The sequence below is a fragment of the Anser anser genome (genome assembly GCF_964211835.1).
Source record: "Anser anser genome assembly, chromosome: 17".
NCBI lineage: Eukaryota > Metazoa > Chordata > Aves > Anseriformes > Anatidae > Anser > Anser anser.
In genome coordinates, this window is record NC_139738.1 from 230,649 (window position 1) to 251,759 (window position 21,111).

At 39.2% G+C, this 21,111-nt stretch overlaps 1 protein-coding gene across 10 annotated transcripts in view; it reads right to left on the reverse strand.

The window, feature by feature from the left end:
• Window positions 1–218: 218 nt before the first annotated feature.
• Window positions 219–21,111, reverse strand: part of CAMTA1 (calmodulin binding transcription activator 1) — a 375,526-nt gene continuing 354,633 nt past the window's right edge. For 2 of the 10 annotated variants that reach the window (XM_083802693.1, XM_083802694.1), the window contains 5 exons: window positions 19,220–19,413; window positions 18,953–19,027; window positions 13,903–13,933; window positions 8,811–8,992; window positions 219–3,699 (listed from right to left, as the gene is read on the reverse strand). In XM_083802693.1, coding sequence (XP_083658819.1) covers window positions 3,636–3,699; window positions 8,811–8,992; window positions 13,903–13,933; window positions 18,953–19,027; window positions 19,220–19,413 — 546 coding nt within the window. In that variant the 3' untranslated portion in view covers window positions 219–3,635. Of the gene's footprint in view, window positions 3,700–8,810; window positions 8,993–13,902; window positions 13,934–13,965; window positions 16,643–18,952; window positions 19,028–19,219; window positions 19,436–21,111 lie in introns of those variants that run through there. The other 8 variants (XM_083802700.1, XM_083802697.1, XM_083802699.1 and 5 more) reach the window with 6 other exon arrangements.

Sequence of the window (21,111 nt, forward strand, 5' to 3'; positions counted from 1 at the left end):
GGAAACTCCAGGCCAGTCAGCCTCACCTCCATCCCTGAAAGGTGATGGAACAGCTCATCCTGGATGTCCTAGATTAAAGGACAGAGTGCTACTTACAAGCAGCTTAAAAACACATTCTAGAAGAAGAAACATTTATTTTCAAAATTACTTACAGTGACTAAAGGAGTATGTCACCCTTTTAAACTAGAACAGAAGAGACTTTAAAAAAAGGCACACACTTTGTATGGGGAAATTTTCTTTGTTTTTAATTTACAGCAGAAAGAATATAAAGCATTCAGAAAACATTTTCCATATTTTAAGGGCAATTCAAAACATTTTGCATGGTTCCAGCAGCTGAGTTCTTCAACAGATCCATTGATTCAGTGATGCTTTACATGCACGGTTACAAAAATAAAACTTACAAAAGAGAAGACATCTATACTAGTTTTACATGCAAGTCTTGGGGACCCCCCATTGGGCACCAGCTATTGTGTGGAACTGCCATAAGCGTGCATCCAGAGAGGGGGTTCATGTTATATTTTGTATTTCTTTCACACAGTATTACTGCTGTTAAGTGTGTTTCACAAAGGAGCAATTCTATTATCAGAAGACAGAAGATTTGGCTCCTGGCACTTGGGAATTTGAGTTTTCCCGGGAAGCTGCACTTATCTTCTGTGAAAACACAAGTTCCACAATCAAGGGTGAGCAAAATCACTTCACTTCATTGGGAGTCTTTTTAACTCCCCAGTGATACACTGAAGGGTTATGACCCGACACAAGAAAGCACTTGGAAGCTGTACTTAGCTTCAAGCATGCAAGTATTTCTGTTGACCCTATGGAATTGCTTGCATGCCTAACAGCAAGTACATGCTTAAACATTTGGCTGAAGCAGGATCTAGGTTAGTAGATACACCACCAGGCCCATGGATCTGGAAGAGTAATTTGAAATAGCTCTGTATATTACTGAATTGTTTTTATAAATATAGGGAATTAAAATATTTCCACTGAGGTCACTACTCTTGTTAGGAAAAAGGTCAATTCTATATCGTCACATATTGGTTAATGGGAGCAACGTTTCTATTTCAGAATGTCAGAGTTATTCCAGTATTAATACAGAGCATTTCTTGTTCATCCCAAAGGAGATTCTTCTTGATTTCCATTTTTGTGTGCGAGGAAAATTTAACATTTAAAGTCCTAATTCCATACAATAAATTGAGTCTATGAGGCTGCCCACAGACACAGTGTGAGAGCCCGACCATTCTTTTTTACTTTTTTTTTTTTTTAATTGAATCAGGTCATAAAGCAGCAGTTCAGAAATGTACAAGAGAATTCTGATAATGAGCTATAGCACATCTACTGTAATTCAATGCTGGCAGTGAAAAGAAGTAATTAAAAACAGGTACAATTATAGAAAAGGCACCAAGAGCACTGACCCCAGTTTTTTTTTTTTTTGCCACAATCTTTTTTTTTTTTTTTTAAACTCTTCTTCTAAAGACACCAGTTTAAAAGTTTCTTATGTGTGAATATTTTTAGGCTTCACAACAAGCCTTGTGTTTAAACATTGCAGTTGGTGGCCGGGATCGAGCAAGAACAACTAATCCAAAACTAACAATCTCAAATTTACACCAGTCCATTCAGAAAATTTAAACTGCCGCTAGCAAACCAGGCACAAAGGAACAGTTTCTGATCTCAGACACATGTACATAATCCACCAGGAGTTACTTCCCTTACATTCCTGTGTAATCAAGATCAGAACCTGGTTCCTATTGTTGAGAATTTGTGACAGTTTTAAGTTAGTACTTTAATGAAAAAAAATAAATCTAATTTCTTTGGCTCCTCACTATGTGGAAATAGCAATATACCATGACACCCCTACAAGATCCGTTTGCATCTTTTTTTATTTTTTTTTATTTTTTTTTGTGCAATTTTTATTAGATTTTCTGACTTCCAGCAGGAGATATGAAAATGTGAAACATATTTTCTACTTTCATACTATTTCTTTTTTTTGTTTTTGTTTTTCATTTTATGTTCATTCTAAGTGTTCTTTATTGGAGTGAGTGTATGGTGTTAAGCTAGATATGCTTTTTTGTACTCTTATGATTATCTGCTTTGCAAAAGGAACTTAATTTTCTTAAGCAATATTAGCATTCACATTACTTGGCACCATTGGCAAAAAAAAAAAAGGGGGTGGGAAGGAGGAAGAAGGAAGGAATAAATAAATGAAATTCAACCAAACCAAACCAAACTCCTGGTAGCCAAAATCAAATGTAAACATATCTTTTTTTTTCTTTTTTTTTTTTTTAAAGTAATGTTGCTCTGCCTTTTTTTCCTAAGTCTAAATACAGTAGCTCTTTTTTGCCATTTAGTCATGCTTTAGCAAAAATGTTCTTCTAAAGAACATTTAAAATAAAGTTTCTTATAGTGAAATAAAGTTTTTGTTTCATTTTACAGACCATAGCCACTAATGCTTTGCTTTTGTTCATTTCTTTTTCTTGAGTTCATGCACATATCTCTTTGTTTTAATATATACAATATGTACAAACAATACATCCACACTCTTCTCGTTCATTCAGACAAAACTATACAAATAATAATTTTATCTTGCCAAGTTATTGACCCTTTATGAATAAAATATTTAGTAATTAATCAATATATTCCCTTTCAAATATTTTGTCATTTTCCATTTCTACCTTCTATATATACAGAAACTGCCCAGATTTGATGAAATAGCCAAAATAAGAAATTTACTGGCCAGAATGCAGCACCACTCTGATCTTTAGGTGGTATAAAATGTCCAGGCAACATATGTATGTGACTCTGCAAAATGACAAGAGGTTTGACAGTTACTTAAGATAAAAAGCTACACGTCTTACAAATTATTTCAAGAACTTAAAATAATAGCACGTGAAAGTAAGGCTAGAAAATAAAGTGCTGAATATGAGAAAAAGTACATGACAATTGATATGTTTTTGCAGGTTCTAGTAAAAAAATACCAAAAAGAAACTTTTTAAAACTTGCTTAAGTTGCTCTCTCTGTTTCTCATGCATTACCCGTTTATCTCAAATACCAACCCCTTCTGTAAGTTCCCACGGGATGTATTAAAAACCTGCAGATTTAAAAAGTTGCATTAAGTGTGCTGTAGAGATTTAAAAGAAACACAAAGGACAGAAGAGCGAAGGAAATGAGGATGCATGGACCCAATAAAGATGTACTGATCTAAGCCCCTCCACTGAGACTCTCAAAGCTTCAGTTTCTTGGAGATGACTGACAAGTGCAGGAACAACATTCTTGTGTTGCTTGTGCATTCCCACCTTTTCTTAACAATATTTTTGGTATAATATTTGTACAGTTCCACATGTTGTTCAATACAGCCCTATATGAAAAGGATAAATAATCGCTTCTTCCGTCTTGGAGAATGAAGCAACTCACAAATTCTTCCTGGTGTCTCTTTTTTTTTTCTATGATCCAACAGAAGATTGAGTTCCAAGATGTCTTGCTGAACAAATTAAAAGTTGTCCATGAAAGTGCAAATGCAATGACCAAAACATTACTGTTAAAATCCTGCAGATGGTATTTCCAGAACTGCAGTGGGTATTTTTGTTGTTGTTGCATGTCTCTGCTAAAAACAGAAAATGAAAACAGTCTGAAAAGCAATGTCACATTGCTACGGGATGCTGCTGTGTATCTTCAAGTTCCTTGGCCTTTTTCAATTCTTTCACTCTGAAAAAACAAAGAGGAGCTATATAACATGTCTATTCCAAAAACTTTTTCAAGATAGAAAAATCAAGATGATTCCTCCCTTTAACCTCCAGTGTAAAAGAGCCACCTCCCAGAGAAATGACAGGAAGGTAGTATGCTCTTGACACTGTAAACAGTTGGAAGCGCATGAGGGAACAGTAGAAATCTGAGAAAAAAGCACATTTGGAAATGTATACTAATTTCTAGCTAATGAGTTTTCATGTTACATGTAAATACAACGTGCCTCATTGTGGTATTGTTCTATTTAATTGCCCCCCCCCCCCCCCCCCCCCCCCCCCCTTTCTTATCATTAACTGATTGTGTAGTTGCCTGCTATTGCAGCTGTTATGGTAAAGTGGCTTTTCAGTGTTAACTTCTTTTCTCTGTAAACCACTGAATCATGGGACAATTTCATGTTATGCCCGGCCCAGTGGGGGGAAAACCAATCAAACTTAGAGGGGAAGCCTGATGTTAATAGGTACAGAATTTCATGTAAATGAGTGTTTATATGTGAGTAAAAGGATCTGGTAGGGTGTGAAGAAAGGTTACTTCACACTTATTCTAGCTTCTGTTCACTGTAGTCTCTAGTACGTTGGTAGTGGTAGTAGATACATGTTTTTTCACAGCCAGTAGTAGAGGACATTGCATGCCAAAGGAGACGAAGTGGAAGGGTTACTCTCCCTTGATGTGGCCTGATACTTCATTCTCCACCCTTTAAAATCCATGCAATACATTACCTCCCTCTAGCACTTGTCTGTATAAGAACCAAATCATCACTGAAAGCTGAAATAGTTAATAAGTAAATTAAAAAGATGAAGAGAAGTGAATAACTTCAGTCCCATCAAATAAAGTAGGATTCTGCATTGGTGCTGGCATAGCAGTAATTCTCTGCTCAGGCTCACAAACTGGCTGCATGTCAGTGAAGGCTGCCTGCAGAGGAGCCAAACCAAATCCAGAAGGGCTTCCTGTGCTGCCCCTAAACCTGAAGGCAGGTGCCCAGCTGAGCTTGGGCAACCTGGCTCTGCCTCATTCTGCGGGGTGCTCCTTTCCATGGTGCAAGACCTCTGCCACCTGCCTGCTTCCACATGCCTTTCCTCCTTTACCACAAGGGGAGACCTGCCCTAAAAGGAGTAGAAGACAGCTTAAGTTGATTTAGCTGACTATGTACATGCCCAATTACTCTAGCTAAAACTTCAAAGGACAAGTGACAAAGGCGTGGTGCAAAGAATCATGTCAGAGCTGCAAACCTATGAAACAGAATCCAACTAAAATTGATTTAATTTAACAAAGTCTAAGCAAATATAATTTAGATACTAAGAGATGTCAAAAGAGCTAAGCAGCACGAATGTCAGTTTGTAGCCTCTTTAGGTACTCATACATTATCTTTTGTCTCTTTCACCAGCTTGGTAATACAAAAACATGATGAAGGCTATAATCTGACCTCTAGATTTGGCCTATAAATATACCTCCTATTTTTTTTTAATTTATTTTTCTGCATGTACAATTAAACATACTCAGGAGGAGCTGGTTGTTTTTAACTCCCAGGTTTAGATTACTCAAAGCTCTAGCACTCAAAGGCACTATCTTAATGCGTGAAACTGGGGGAAACTGGAGTCAACGAAGAAATCATGCTGACCAACACGAGTAAGGTCAGACCTTTGCTGCTTACCTCAAACTGTTGGAGAATATCATGTCTGGAAAGTTAGAGGGCTCTGCCAGTCTAAATGCACATGCCATTTTCAGAGCCTGAAGATGTACCTTTAAGAGGCTATGGCACTCTTCTGAAATCCAAGTCAGGCAGAGAGAATGTCTCAATACAGCTCCCCCAGATGCCAGGAAGTACTCTGATCTTCAGGCTGAGGAAAGGGCAAGGCAGGAAGCAGTAGCACCAATTCTGATTTCCTATTTGGGTACTGCTGTGCCGAGCCAAAATTCCTAATACAATTTTACAGTGAAATTTTCAGAAAAATTCTGGCTTTATACAAGGTACTATATAAAAGACCCTGCTGATGTGAGGGGAGTGAGGACTTCAGCATCGAACAAAAGACAACGAGCCTGTTTGCTCCTAGTGGGTTAGGATGTCTCATGGCGTTACCTGCTTGTTAAGTCCGCATCATCCTTTCATTAAAGGAAACATATGAGGGCTGTTGCAGTGAACTGAAAATGCTCGCAAATGACAAATTGATCATTTTTAGTATATTTAGTTTTATTTTTTTGTAACAACTCGGTCTTGAAATTATTAATGTTTCCATTACTGCACCACTTAGAAGCAGAAGTTGAACCAAAATAATTGCTGTGCTAAAAAAATGTATGCATGTGTGCAGTAAACTATTTTTAATGTTTAGATTAATTATATATATGTTCAAGATACCATCTATTAATGCATGATTTGCAGTGCAACTTCCAAGTGTTTTCTGTTGCACTTCAGTACCACAATGTAAAATTAAACTGTTATTGTAGATCTTACTGAGAACATGCACATTATTTAAGCTGTTGGCTCTTTCACCAAGACATGCTATACCTTAGTTTAGCACTTCAACATGCAAAGTCTATGCTAACAAAGCACTTTTGCAGGAAGAACGCAAGACATGCTTTGCTGCAAACTTCAACCTACAGCATGCAATATCTGTACTGGTGCAGACCTATTGAATCTGTTTAACTGGAACGGAACATACATGCCAATGCAAGTTAATTACTATACCACTCAACAAACATTTGCACTAGTACAGATCTATTGAGAAATATGCAATGCCTTCCTTGGTCAAATGTGTTTTACATTGATTTGCAGATTTTCAGGCTTATAAAAATTTTGCAAGTGCAATAATAATTACTGCTTAAAAAAAAAAGAAAAAAAAACCAAGAACATACTAGTATTGAATTTCCCTACAGTAGGGTTACAGCCTTTGAAAATCTGTCATGGGTACCATTACTGAAAGATGCTGCTTAGTATATAATGAAACAAACCATGTATTCCAGAGCATTTATAATCTTATGCTTCACGATGATCATCATCCAAACTTATTAAGTTACCACATTTGTTTTTATTAAACTAACCTGTGTTTAGTATACATAATCGGGCAGTTGTTACATTAAAAGTGGGAGTGCAGGTAGGTACTAGGAATCATTTATTTGTATAGTGTACTGCACAGTAGGTAGTAAGACCCACAGCCTACAGCTGTGGATCTCTCATCCTCGCTCTGAAGAGCAAGGTCCAGGAAAGCCCTGGGCTGGCACCAAGAAGCCTGAGAAGGTGGTCTCCCCTCTCCTGGCAGCAGGCTAAAGGCAGCCCTGCTCTGCTGTGGGATCTGCGGCGTAGCACAGAGAGTGGAACTGAAGCAACTCTAACTGCTACCAATAACTGAGCAAATTCATGGGCAGAGTGACACTTGGAAAGCACTGAAGTATTGTGAATGCCCTGCTTCTTTCCCAAACCAGGGCCACATATGAAGTGCCAGAACCAGTGCATGCATTAAGCTATATACCAGATTAATGTAATTTATTTATCATTTTAAATAACTGTATTCTTAAACAAGACACTGAATTGTTATACCAAGAGAACTTAAAGCTAATTATTTTCAACCAATTAATTCTTTATTGGAGTGTCTATGCTGTAACTCTTCCTGTGATTTAACACAAATTTTTAGTCCTCATTTAGCACTTCATTTTTCTTTTTGAGAAAGTTCCTTATTCAGTGGTATATTGATTTGACTTCATTACTGCAATATAAAGTTGTCAACATGAGTGTGGGGTTGGTATCCCCTCTTCGCTAACCCTTTGTGTAATAAAACCCCTAGAATTCCAAATGCAGTTAAAAAGTAATTTGATCAGGGAAAAACTCTGGACAGATCAGGACCCTTGAAAATAAAAATCTACTGAGTGAGAGCTACTAGGACAGCATTTAAGTGAACAGTATAGCACTGCCTTCGCGCTAGAAGACAATCTACCTTCGTTGCTCTTTTTCCACTCTCAAAATTCGGATAGGGGAGAAGGGCCAAAGTGTAGCATCCATAGTTACAAGCATTAATAAACTACTCTAGGTGGAAGCACACTAACAGATTTTATAGAACAGTACAGACTATTGCAGCAGAGAAGGATGTTCTTAGAGATGTTCCAGTTCAGTTTGGTAGACAAACAGTGAGACTTTTTTGCTTTAATAACAGAAAACCAAGAGCTGAGAGCACATCATACCAGCAGGCCATGTGCTATGGATGGTATACAAATCTTGCTAGATAGCTACAGGCACCAGTGTGCTGGTTTAGATCACTTCTGAAAGCACTTCCAGTTACATGGGGACTGGAGGTGAGGACAGTTCAAGTGATAACATGGCTGCAATCCAGAGCACACCAGGAAAGGTATCAGGCTATGTCTGTTGCAACACTCCAAACAAGAAGTACCATCCTACTTCAATAGCTACTGAAACCATGCACAGAATTACAAGGACTATAAGTTTGCTTTTGCACTGATGAAGCCTTCAGCAAAAACCTCCTCAAATAACATTTCCTCTAGATGGTAAACACTTCTAAAGTACAAGGTCACTCCCTCAGCAATTGCTGAAGAGCTGATGGACGGAGAAAGCACGTGCAATAGAGATGATCACTGCTAAGGTGTCTGAATCACGGCCATGGTACTGACTTACGAAAAGGGACAAGAAGATGGTTTCACCTATGAGCTTCCAGCCCTGACACTCAGGAGCTACGTCCCAGTTCCCAAATTCCAGCCAGACCAAGCTTCTGCCCTTTGAACTGTGTTACTTACTTGGACACCATACAAGGAGGCTGCATCATTATGTGCTGAAGCAATGTAGAAAGCAACAGCCCCAGAAGCGAGCAGCAACTTCTCTCCCCACGTACCCTCCCCGAGTCTTGTATGGGAGTGTGTCAGCAAATGAATTAGGCCTACTTAGAAAGAATTTCAGCAAACAATGGCTTCATGGGTAAAGCATAACACAAAGCTGCTTCATCAAATTTACTCCATAATGCCCAGCCAGGGAAATGTTTAATGAATCTGTGAGTTTTACAGCAGTAAGTTCTGGCAATGCTGATCAGTGTAACAGACAGGGTGCAGGAGCCAGAGTAGTCTTTCTGGTGAGTTACCTGTTGCTCTGAGAGCTGAAATAGCCTGTGGGACATTTAAGAAAAGGGAGCTCTTGCCTTTTTCCAGATATCTCATTTGGGTTGCAAAACAAAAAAGACAGAAAGGCCCAATAAGAATGACACCCCAGAGCATGCGGTCTGCAATTTAACACACACATTTGAGCTCCAAACACATTCAGCCCCTGCAAGAGGTAAATGAAAAAAGAAATTACTTTGAAAAATTTTGTTGCATGTAGTGTCGCATATCCCAGTACTTTTTCTCACGTTATCCTAAACTTGAGCAAAGTGGACTTTTCAATCCCTTATAACATTCCCCCATTCTCAATCTCATTTAGAAGCATAAAAACCTAGTTACTTAAATGAAACTGCTGCTGCACAGCATGTATTAAAAATGTATTAAAAAAATACAAGTCCTAGTTGCACAGGAGTAGAAGGAGGTTTGTTGCTGAAATGCCAAGAAAGGGAAGGTTATGCAGACAACAACAAAATATAGGAAATGTTGTTTACTCAGGTAGAAAATAAAGTTATACTTACCGGAGAAAATGAATTCAGGTGTTATGTGCACGCTCCCCACACCGGAGAGCAGCATTTAATCAAGTAAGAAATGAGGTAGGGGGAAGGGGAATCTACTTATAAATGAAAGATGCCATAAATGAATACATTCCTTTTTACTTATCATCGATAACAACTGCACTTGTTCTGCCCCAGAGAGAACTTAAGCTTTGCTGCAGGCAGAAAGTGATCAGCCACCAGTATGAAGAGACTTGCTCCTTGTGCTCTGCTCTAGATCACCTGCCTACTGAGAGGCAAAAGGGGTAACATCTCAAGCAGACATATTTCTGTTCACATCCTGATTCTGGACTACAAACAAAGGTCTCTTTCACAGGAAGCTACAGAGGATGGCTTAACAGATGAGCAGGGACAACTCTGCATAGCAAGCATTGGTCAGCTGAAATATGTCCACTGGACTAAATTCCTCTGAGAAGTAAAACTATTACTTAAAGGCAATAATAACTGGATTTTTTTTTTTCCTTCTATAAAGTCTTTTAACTTCTACTGCAGGATGATCTTGAAGGTCTCTTCCAACCTTAATGATTCTATGATTCTAAGATAGCAAATTTAGTCTCAAGTTGGAAAATAAAATGTCACCCCTTCCCTCCCTTTACTGATCATGGTTTAATATAACCCAAATCAATCCAGAAAAAATAATGAAAACCTCTTTTCAAATTGATCTCAAACTGAAACATGGAAGCAAACTCTTATCTGCATATGCACACTACGTGAGCACAATGTCTGTGTACAGAATACGTCAACTTCGTACATTACAGACATTCCTTCAGCATGTATGGATAAGCCAGCGTGCCCCAAAATACTTTTCATATGTGCATGCATAAACAGCATATGCACATATGTTGTACATGAACTCAAAGCAGCAAAAAAATCACTGGCCATAACAAACTTATTTCAGCAGAACAGCAGTTGATAGACTTTGTGATGTTTTATAGCTAATGTTTTCCAGATAATGAGAGAAAGTACATTTAAGCGGAACAAGTTAATTTAGCATGATTGAAACTGTTTTCCTGATTCATGTTTCTTCAATGATGTGCATTAGAGGTGAACCCAGATGCCTGCATTACTGGCTGGGTCCCACTGTAAGAATGTACAGAATGACAAATCACTGCCTTAAAAATAAAACACGGACCTACTGGGAAAGGGAGAATATTAGCAGTATATTTTACTTGTACCTATGTACATAAATACATTTGCCTGCAATGTATTCTTGTATTATTAAATACCAACTGAATGCTATTCCTATAAGCTCCTCACTTCACCAGCAGACATCCCTGTGAAGCCCAACAGAGGAGTATGAGAAAATTTGACACATACTACCACAGGATATCAAGGATTGCTCTTACAGCATTTTATCTGTAAAACAGAATTCATTACTGTATTTTCTTTGGAAGAGCTCTCAGTGCTAGAAACTGTCACTGCAGACAATGGTAATAAAGCTAAGGACAGATCACTAAAACACATGTAGGAATAGTTTTTTGCTTATACCTTGTTTTTCTTGCCATTGGCTAAAAGAAATTTTAATCCAGTCAATTTTTCTCACAGATTCTACTTTTACCGAAACTTTCAACAGCAGTTCTAACAGCTGAATGTTACTGTACACAAAACCTGAGGTAACAGTGTGAAGCCACACACAATTCAAAGAACAACATAACTGAAGTTCTGGGCTTCTTTTAGATCATCTACCCGAGCCATTAAGCCTTCTCCTGGGAGTGGCAACTTCCTGATTTCCTGATGTATCCCACATGATTTGCCATTCAAGGCAAGACTTGCATATGCTACTAAACTTTCAGAATCTGTAAATCTGCTTTCTGGTAATTTTTGATTTGCTTTTACAAACACAAAGTCTTAAGGTGCAACAACTAATTGGCCAATACTGGTGACTGGCCTGCCAAAGGGATCTTGAGCTGAGTCACCATGCCTACGGAGCATGCCCTTGGGATGGCTTTCCCTGGCTTTGCTCATGCCCAGGGAGCTGGGTGCTAGCTGTGTACCTGCACCCTGCACTTGCTTCTCCAATGCTATCTGGGTGCTCAGTCTCCCTGTGGAGCACCCAATACAATACAGCAGCTATGCTGCTGTTTTCCATCCCATACACGTGCACTAACAAAAGACTGAAACACATCATGTAGTGTTGATATGTATTCACAGAATATTCTTTATTGTCCACCAACCATTCACTTAACTAGCAAGCTTTCAAAATGCATGTACTGAGGTCTCACATATAGACTGCTCTTCACTGTCTCCTGTACTAGTTCACTGACCACGTAACACAAATCAGCTTTAGTATATCTTGAGACTGCAGCATGCATCTGCTCTCCAACTCAGACTCCTAGTCTTGAATGGAAAGGCACACAAGGACAATTGCTTTACTTGTCTGTGTTCAAGTCATACATCGCACTTTTTCAGTTTTGAATGCAACTAGCCCACTTTGGTATGCACATTTTAAGTTTAAATCGTTTTTCCTATTCACGGAACAAAGGTCTTAAAATATATCCCCCTCATGCTTGATGCGCAAAAGTCATACATGGTGCTGCTAGTGGGGAACGCAGTGTAGCTTCCAGCTTGTGCAGCACCCAGGGTTGCAGCATGCACCCTGACCTCATAGTGGGGCTTTCTGCTGGCATCCCAAGCCTACGGACAGCGAGGCAGAGGCACCCACATCTGGGGCACAGCAGGAATCATGCAGGCATGCCTGCACATGGCCAGTCCCATCAGGTTAGCAGAAATTCCCTGGAGAGAAGGAAGACTGAGAAGAGAGCACCAAAACTGCAAAAACAGGAAAGGCTGGAAGCTATGTTAGTTGTTTTCTTACACACTGTGTGTCCTGCTCTACCGGTAGCTTAAGAAAATATCATCATTTGTCTGCAGCATTCATTACTGTCCTACGGCATATGGTAGCTGACCCCAAGATTAAAGATAGTTAAACTTGTCTACTTTTATAAAAAAGAGATCAACACTTACTAATACCCTTACAACAAAGATAGGTTGACTTATCTAATCAGAATGGCTTTTTTTTAAAGTTACTTACAGTGATTTGTTTTCAAACCCAAATTATGTTCCCCTTCCCCCCCCCCAAGAGGCCTTTGAAACCATACACACAACTGTAGACCAAAAAGCACCAGCCTTAATTAAACCCAAAGAATCAGATTAGTAAAAACAAGCCACCCAGGTGGCCCACCATTAAGAGAATGCAAGCTATTTTTACACTGTTCCCGATTAAACCTATATTAGATGAAACATACATTAACATAAGCCATAAAAGCTGGATCTATGGCGTTCTGGCTAGCAAATTCTGGCACAGCACTGGTGCCTCTGCAGTCAAGAGCAACGTTTCTCTTCCTCCATCAGGGCAAAATCCATCAAAGCAAGGACTTAAAAAATTAAGGCACATCTGGGCCTTTATTCCCATTTCAAGCCATTCTTGTTTCATTGGTTGTTATTAAAAACCCCAAATTGTTACTTGCAAAAATCTGAGAATATGCAACAAAAATGGTGAAGAGACATCCTAGTTTTGAAAGAAACATGATTTGTTATTGCTTCTTTATTAGGCTCAATAGTTAAACCAGTAATGATGCCTCCAGGAGTCTTATGCCTGATTCATACACTCAATCCTAAATTGTAAAAATCGTCTCTGCATTTCAAGGTCAGTAAATCTCCACAATCAACAATTCAGTTTTCTATTCTGAATGCTACAAGAACAAGAGTTCACACAAATCCTCTTGAAATAGTAGTAATGAACACAGTGTTATTTCCAGCTGTAGCTTCTGCGAAAGAATATAAACTCTGTTGTCCTACAGCCTCTCAAATTCAAGGTGATATTGAGCAGTCCTGCTGACAACTCAGGCACACGTCTTGGAAGCTGCAGCATCCTCTGCTCATACACAGGGACTGTCACCTGCCACAGGAACACTGATGTATTCTCACTCTTCTGTTGGGTAGCAAAGAGCTGGCCCTGGCAAGGTAACCAGATGTGCAACTTACCGAAGAGCAACTTCTGGAAGATAAGCATTGGTGCTTAGTCATTTTACGAAGAAAAAAGCAGTGTGAAGAGCTCTTCTACTTCACTCTGGCTCTGGCAGAAACAAATACCCATCTAGTTTAAGCTGCACCTGTACAGCAGCTTCTAGCCTGAATACCATTGCATTCTCACAACAAAGGACATCATTATTCATTGAGGGTATGTAAATGCAGACACAGTCAAGTTCCAAGATCTACTAACAGTCTATTTGGATACTGTAAAATATCCCATCAACACCACCACCTAAGCATGCCCATGATGAATACACATGTCCTTTTCACATGTTCATGCACCGGTAACATCTACTGCAGAGCTCTGTCCTGTTATAAAAGCAGCAGTGTTAGTCATTGCAGTAGGGTTAGTTTATACAGGTTTCTGTTTATATAATTAATGGAGGTGAAACTTACTGGCATATCTTGGCTGCAGCCCCATGCAAGCAAGCAGAAAGCAAAAATATTTAAAATGGAAGAGAGGAACTGGCTAGCAGGCAGCTACACTCACCCTTTTGTACAGCCTATGGTCCACCAGTGGGCTTCAGATTGCAAAACAATACCAAAGAGCTATTAGCACACACATGGCAATAACCGTACCTTACCAAGAAATTCACTTCAGGGAGAAGGAGACAACACTTCTGCTTGCCTGGAGAGAAAGAATCCTTCCCACCTCCTGCCTACTGGACTCCTCCTCTTTACCAGAGAAGGAGTCCTTTGTTGAGGTGTTTTAGGGCAGGACATAAATAAATCCAATACTGTCATCCCCATTGTATTTCCAGCTGCATCCTGCTTTCCCTTCTTACAACAACTATCTGATTTCTAACTCAGGCCAAACACTACTCCATAAAAAACACTGCAGCACAGCCTAGCATTGGTGCAGATACTTCCCAGAAGAATAAAGTTCTCATACAACTCAGAGAAAGAATAGGAAATAGAACGTTACCTTCCTGGAGAAAGCTGACTGTATGGATCACGTATGAATTCAGTTCAGATAACCCAAACCTACTTCATAGCTCTCAGTTTTCCTTACAGCTCTAAAGTAGTTGGAAAACACTAAATAGGTGGATTCTTTCCAAAACCATCAAATACGTAAACCTTTAATTCTGTCTCACACAGGACAGTATTCCAGGAGACAAGCCAATTCATAGTAGATGTAACAGCTAATTTTAGGTTGAAAGCCAAATGCCAATGAATGGAGAGGTCTGGGCAAGGAACAATGATGGGTGAAGCTCTCCTATGAGTCCAGGAAGGTCGTGTTTCTCATTCTCTACAACCAACACTTCAGCAACAAGTCATGTCGGTACCATGTTATGGTTGATGCATGTTTTTCACCAGATTTTTGACAACATGACAATAGATGAATAAACAATTTTTTCCGAAGTCAAAAGGAAAAAATATATCTGACCATCAGAAATCAGAATGACTGCTGATGATGAATGACTACTTTTGTCTTCATGATGCCTGCTAACATTCAGCCAGTAGAATGCCAATATCTTCTGTAAGAATACACTCAACCAAAACTTACATCCCGCTTCTGATTTTCAGCAATGTCTACTCATCCATTACTAAAAGAGCTCCAACCACATCATTAACTGTCTAAACGTTGGAAATACTGTCTGATCAGGCAACAAGCATAAGTTCAGGAGATCAGAAATCACAAGACCAACATGCCTATTTACACACACTGACACGGATCCTCAAGCTGATAGGAATCATGTTTGCTCTACTTGGTATTTGTGACAAAAGGCTAATTAAAAAAATGGAACAGGAAGATCATTTAAGCTGTTCTTCTGAATGTTAGCCTAGAAAGAGTTCTCATAATTGGCTTAAACTAGACTTTGATCTATTTAAAAAAAGGTGTGAAAAGTAAGCAACCAGATGGTTACCAGGAGAAAGCCTGAGTAACCCTTGCATAAAGGCTCCAGGATAATCTCTCAGTAAGACTCCTTTATTGTCCCAGCAACAGAATCTGTATGTGGACAAAAGTCAAATTGATTTTTTTTTTTTTGAGGTTGAATTTTGAACTTTAAGAATTCACTGCCTTTTCACTTAGCTCAATATCCATATGACAGACTGCAACTGGCTTTTACATCCTGCCTTGTCTATCAGCTGACAGGCATCTGCTACAAGATCATGCTTCTCTGATGTTCCTGCATACGCTCTTTTCTCTGTCACTCCCCCAGATTTTCCAAAAATATCAGTCATTTCTATCTCCGGTACTGACAAGGCACTGTGGTTTAACAAGTAGCCTTGTGCCATTTTTATGATAAAGAGCAGTAAATAACACTGGTTGTTAGGGCTTGTCCCTGCATGTTCAGGAGCTTGGATGGATGACGTATTTTAGACTTCCTTAGTTTCTTGTTTATAGCAGCCATGTGCTAATTTTGAGCATTTCAACAGGAGTCTGTGGTGGGATTTCAAAAGCAGTACCCCTGAAACTGTGTGTGGAATTGTACCAGGCACACTGCCATCAGCTGTATCCTATATGAGCATTACACAGGATACGCAGGAGGCTGAAAGGGCAAAGTTATGAGGCGTATATATATATAGGTGTTTTTAAACTTATTTAACATCTTAAGTTTTATTACATTATCTTTAGAAAGATGTAAGCAAGAAAAGCCAAGTAGCAAGGAATAAGTGTAATTATTAAGACACGGAAAAGTGTTTTTTTTTTTTTTTTTAAACACAAAAAAGAGATTTAAAGCTTGAAGAGCAGCAGATGAGAAGGAACCAATTACCTTGTCTTGCCACCTAGTACCCCAGTGTACACGCACAATGAACAGGGTAGCACTGAAAGAAGGTTGCAGAGCCTGGCTTCGGAAGGAAAGAACACAAATGGTCCAAGGCCAGGACATGGCTGTGCTGGGGAAAGCACATGGCTCTTGCCCTTGGCTCCTTCCAGCCAGGTGAGGAAGCAAATGGGACAGTTTCAGAGTCAGCTGAGACAGTGAACAGGTAAATATCTGGTTTAAGAAGTAAATCTGTATTACTTCCACTTTTACACTTTCCCTTTGCAGTTGCTTACACAAGCAAAACACTTAAATCTATTTACCTTCAAAATCCTGTGTAGTAATAAAGGTCTATGAACCTCACTGGCATATCATTCTTCAACAAGCTCAAGCAAGCACAAGGACCAGATCACTCTGTATGGTACCTGAAGCCAGGAGGGTCCAAGGGCCCATGAGCTGTCCCTGTGGCATCATCCCAGGATCACAGATGCAGCCTACATGCAGAGAGCACCAACTGTTCTGGAAAAAAATCTTTCTTTGTAACTGCTTACTTCAAGCTTTTCTGACAAGCAGGGGGAATACGGGAAAAGAGGCCCAAACTTGTCACAAATTTTTAAAAAGTTCTCTAAAGTTATGTTGGTGTCAAACTGCTTCTCAACACTGTTTTTTATCATATCTGGGAAATTTTGCTTTTATTTTTGGCATTTGCTGATGCCAGAACGCTCCTGGATAAAGTTTGTGTCCGTTAATATTAATAACACTAACACGGTTTTAAACCCTTTTAACTGCTTAGAAAAAGTACATGACCATGACTGTGATTGTTTTCATTTCAGAAGAAAATGCAAGGCAGTTTTGAAACAGTCACATCTTCGGTAGAAATATTTTTTTTTTTCCTTTGTTGCATCCTAACCAGGAACCATGGACTACTTCCCAAGTCACCATAATCTCTAACAAAGTGCCTACCGATACACACAGGGCTACACTGTTGCAGAAACTCGAGTTTCTGTGCAGCATGACAGAAGCCAGAGAAAACCTTCTCGCAATGGATTCCCCCCAACCTGCTTCTTGTTCTTACTGTTTGTCTAGAAATACACAAGACCTAAACCCTTCTCCCAGAGGTACACAGCAGCAGGGACAATGCTGCTCAAAAGAAAGATCAGGCTACAGGCAAAAGGGAAGTGACTTGCCTGCAAACTTCAGTGATACAGATGAGTAGGTCTCGCTCTAAGAAGGAAATAGGAGATGCTGAGAAAGAGGAAGGCAATGAGCTGAAGGCAAGAAAAACTGCTGGAACCATGGGCAATTCTGAAGAGTCTAGGCTACTTGACAGATGAAGGTCTAACAGAGCATGAATGAAGTGCATTGCACATTCCAGACATTATTGGGAAACCCAGTGATAAAACTAATAGTCACATTCTCTGGAGTTGGGTATGCAAGTAAGCTGTAGGAGCATCTGGCAGTTTGACGCCATAACCTTCGAAGATGGCAACAGGTAGGTGGCTTTCCCAGGGACTGCCTGGACCTCAAGCAGATCTGAGAGGATATAAGTTCCAAGTCTCTGTCTAATTCATTGGGACAAGTTGCCTAATGAACATGATCAAACAAACCTTTCGGTCCCTTCCATACGCCCCGCTATGAGCACAAAGCCACGTGTGCTTCTTCACGATCTACTGTGGCTGTTTCAAATGCATTTAGAACTGTCCTGGAAGCTATAAAGCCTTCTTTCTTATCTGCGTGTTACTTGCCATTGAACCTGGAGGTAAGATGCCCTTCCACAACGTGAGCCACACCAACCTCCTGCAAACTGCAGCTCTAAAATCTTCCACACGGACTAGAGTCATGTGTCTAAAATCAAGTTTATCACATGCGTCTCTGACTCTCAGAGCTCTGTTTACTCTCAGACATCACTGGGCTGAACTATACGTGCTTTAAAATATATTAGGTCAGACCAGCTCCTGAGTGCTGTTAGCAGATGAGATGCATGTGTGGTGAGAATGGAGAGCAGAGTCAGAAACATCTAAATTCACTTTTGTCTAGGCAAATTTCCAGTTTGCAAACTGATCATATATGAGCTCCTTTCATTGGAAAATCAGGACAGACACCCTGCATATAGCAGAGTACTGGCACAGTAGTGTCATGTGTCAACCTGCCTCGTGTTGCAAGTGAGCACTTTGGCAAGCATGCTCAGGTTCTCATACTGGCAGGAGAGAATTCGTCTTCATGTCTTTGTCTGTACTCCCAGTTACTGAGTATGTGTGGAGTGGCTGAAGTGAACTAACTTCTACTTTGCTGGCACATTCCACCTGTCCACATTAAAAAGAAGCTATATTTGATGACAGTCTACCAAGTGACCCTTGTGACTAAACTGAAAGTATTTCTGGTATACACAAGATATCACATTTTGCATTTTATCACATACCACAGTTTGTGCAGCATACAGATCTGTGTAGCATTTATGAGCTGTAGCTATCCTTCAAAGAGCTTATCCCCTCCCCGCCCTGCTCCCAACATCCTCAAGTCCAACTTTAAAAACCTTTTGCCCTTTTTTTTTACTCAATATTTCTTTATTCTGTGTCTGCCTGACGTGACCTTGGCTGCTTTACTATATCAGCAGTGGAAGTGAACATGATGATTCTCTTTCAGCAACAGTCCTAAGTTAAAGATTTCCTTTCTGTGAGTGTATCTTGGAAGCAGCTGTGCTTTGTTATTTGATTAAAAGATCTGTAGAGAGTTGATTCTATTATCCTTTACATTGCACTCACTGCTGACACACTTGAATATTATTAAATTGCTCTACTGAAGAGCAGATACCATAAGGTAATGTTGTACCTGTGGCGGCAGCGTCGTAAAAATCTCATGATCTTGCGAGCAGCTTGATCCTGTTTCTTGGTAAGCAGACTGCTTCTAAACACACACACAAAAAACAACTTTGAAGCACAGGCAAAACTGGGGAGGACAGCAGTAAATGCAAGAATAATCATTCTATGAACCACTGTAGTTATCCCACTGGCCTATTTAAACTACAGCACAGCCCTGAACAGTGTAAACAATGTCATATAAAGATCCTGGTAGCACTTAACAATCCCAACAACTCACCTGAGTTTCTGTTGTACAATGGTGGCTGCCCGACGGTTTTGCTTCCTCTTCCCACATTCTTTGTAGCTGCGGTAGTACTGCTGGATCAGCATTGCGGCTCTTCGGCTCTGCTGGAATTTTTTCTGCTCATAATAGCTTCGGAATTTGCTCTGGATAAGAATGGCAGCTTGTGTCATCTTTTTATAAAGTGCATACTACAAGAAAAACAAAGAGAAGCTGAGGCATTCCAAAACCAAAAACAAAACAAACAAAAAAAAACAAGAACAGCAAGAAGCAGGTTCCTACAGTGAAAGGCCACTTGCACTGCTAAGACATGATGTAAAGCAAATGAGCATCTACTCACTGATCGGGAACTCCTTGAGAAAAGGGCTACAGCAAACCAGAACAACTATGAAATCAGGTGCAGAACCTGGTCTGCACCAGGAAAGCAACTACCTGTTTTGCTGTCAATGGAATAGTTTGATGGGATTGGTTTTAACGCCTAGCCGTCAGAGGCTCTATGAGTACATGCTAATGACCAGATCCAGTTGTACTACACTCACAACCAACTTTAGAGCAACTGGAGCCAATCCTGAGTTGTGTTTACACTGTTTCATATTTTTACTGGAGTGGGTCTGCATTAGAGACAATTCAATTAAGTACACTTAGATGAACTGTTTGTTTCCCTTGCATGCAGAAATCTCATTAAAAGTACAGGATGCTCATTTCTGTGCAGCTATTATTTGTCAAGTCTCATAGTAACAACAACAAAACACACCCATCTAAGTAACTATACGAATAAAGCAGCATGAGTAAATATTCCAAAATGCTAACAAATTAGCAAAAGACAAAATACACTTTTTAAATGTCTTCGCTTAAATGTATCTTGTGAATGAATTACTTTAAGAACCTATTTTGGTGTTCACATGTGTATTTCACTTTCTTAGGACAAATAACTTTGAAAAGCCAACTTAAAACAGCTTTTTCTATGCCACAACACAATACTGTAAAAATTTTTATTGCTCATATATCCATTTAAATCCAAACATTTCAAATAGAATAACATATAACTTAAACAAAACAAATCATTGACAAAACTAATTCTCATTAGAAGTCTATAAATAAGCATCCATTGAACTTGCAAATCTGTATGAGCAGTTACATTCAAAATTCCCTGTAGCACTGCTGTATTATTTCTATCCCTGTGATTTCAAATAAAGCAGGAATAAACACTTTAAAAGCAAATCTTTATTTTATGCCCTTTTATTTTAAAATTTGCAAGTAGATGGCCACTTAATAGAAACCATACACCACCATAAATATTTTAAAAAGTCATCTTCTATAAGATTAATAGAGATGTAGAATAATCTACAGAAGTTGCAATCATACCTCTTAACTAACATTATGACAGAGTGTTATTTTGAAAGCTTTATCACTTTCAAAAATTTTAGCACTGTTATTCCTGGACATTTTATCAGCTATGACTTCTGCTCACTTTATCAGACAGATGAGACACAGACACAGCAGCCACCGCCCTCTATAAGGTAATGTCCTAGCATATTTTAATAGACTTCTCTTGTCTACTGGGAAAACAAAAACAAAAAAAAGCAAACAAAAAAACCCAACACCATCCCAAAAGCAAAAATCCCTTCAATATTATAACAGACCACTATTTACCAAATTTCACTTTTTGGAATTGAAGCAGTCATTAGGTGCAGTTATATTTTGCCTTTTTTCTTCTTCTCCTGCTTTATACATTTATAATTAAATAGACCAGATTGTGTTTTTAAATTAGCTGTTTTCAATAAGTCTGCTCACAGGCTGGTGATGGTTTTCCTTCCAATTTTAAGCCCAGAGGGCACTTCTGTGGCTGAGTTACAAACCCCTGAATAGAAGGGTTTAAGTATGAAACA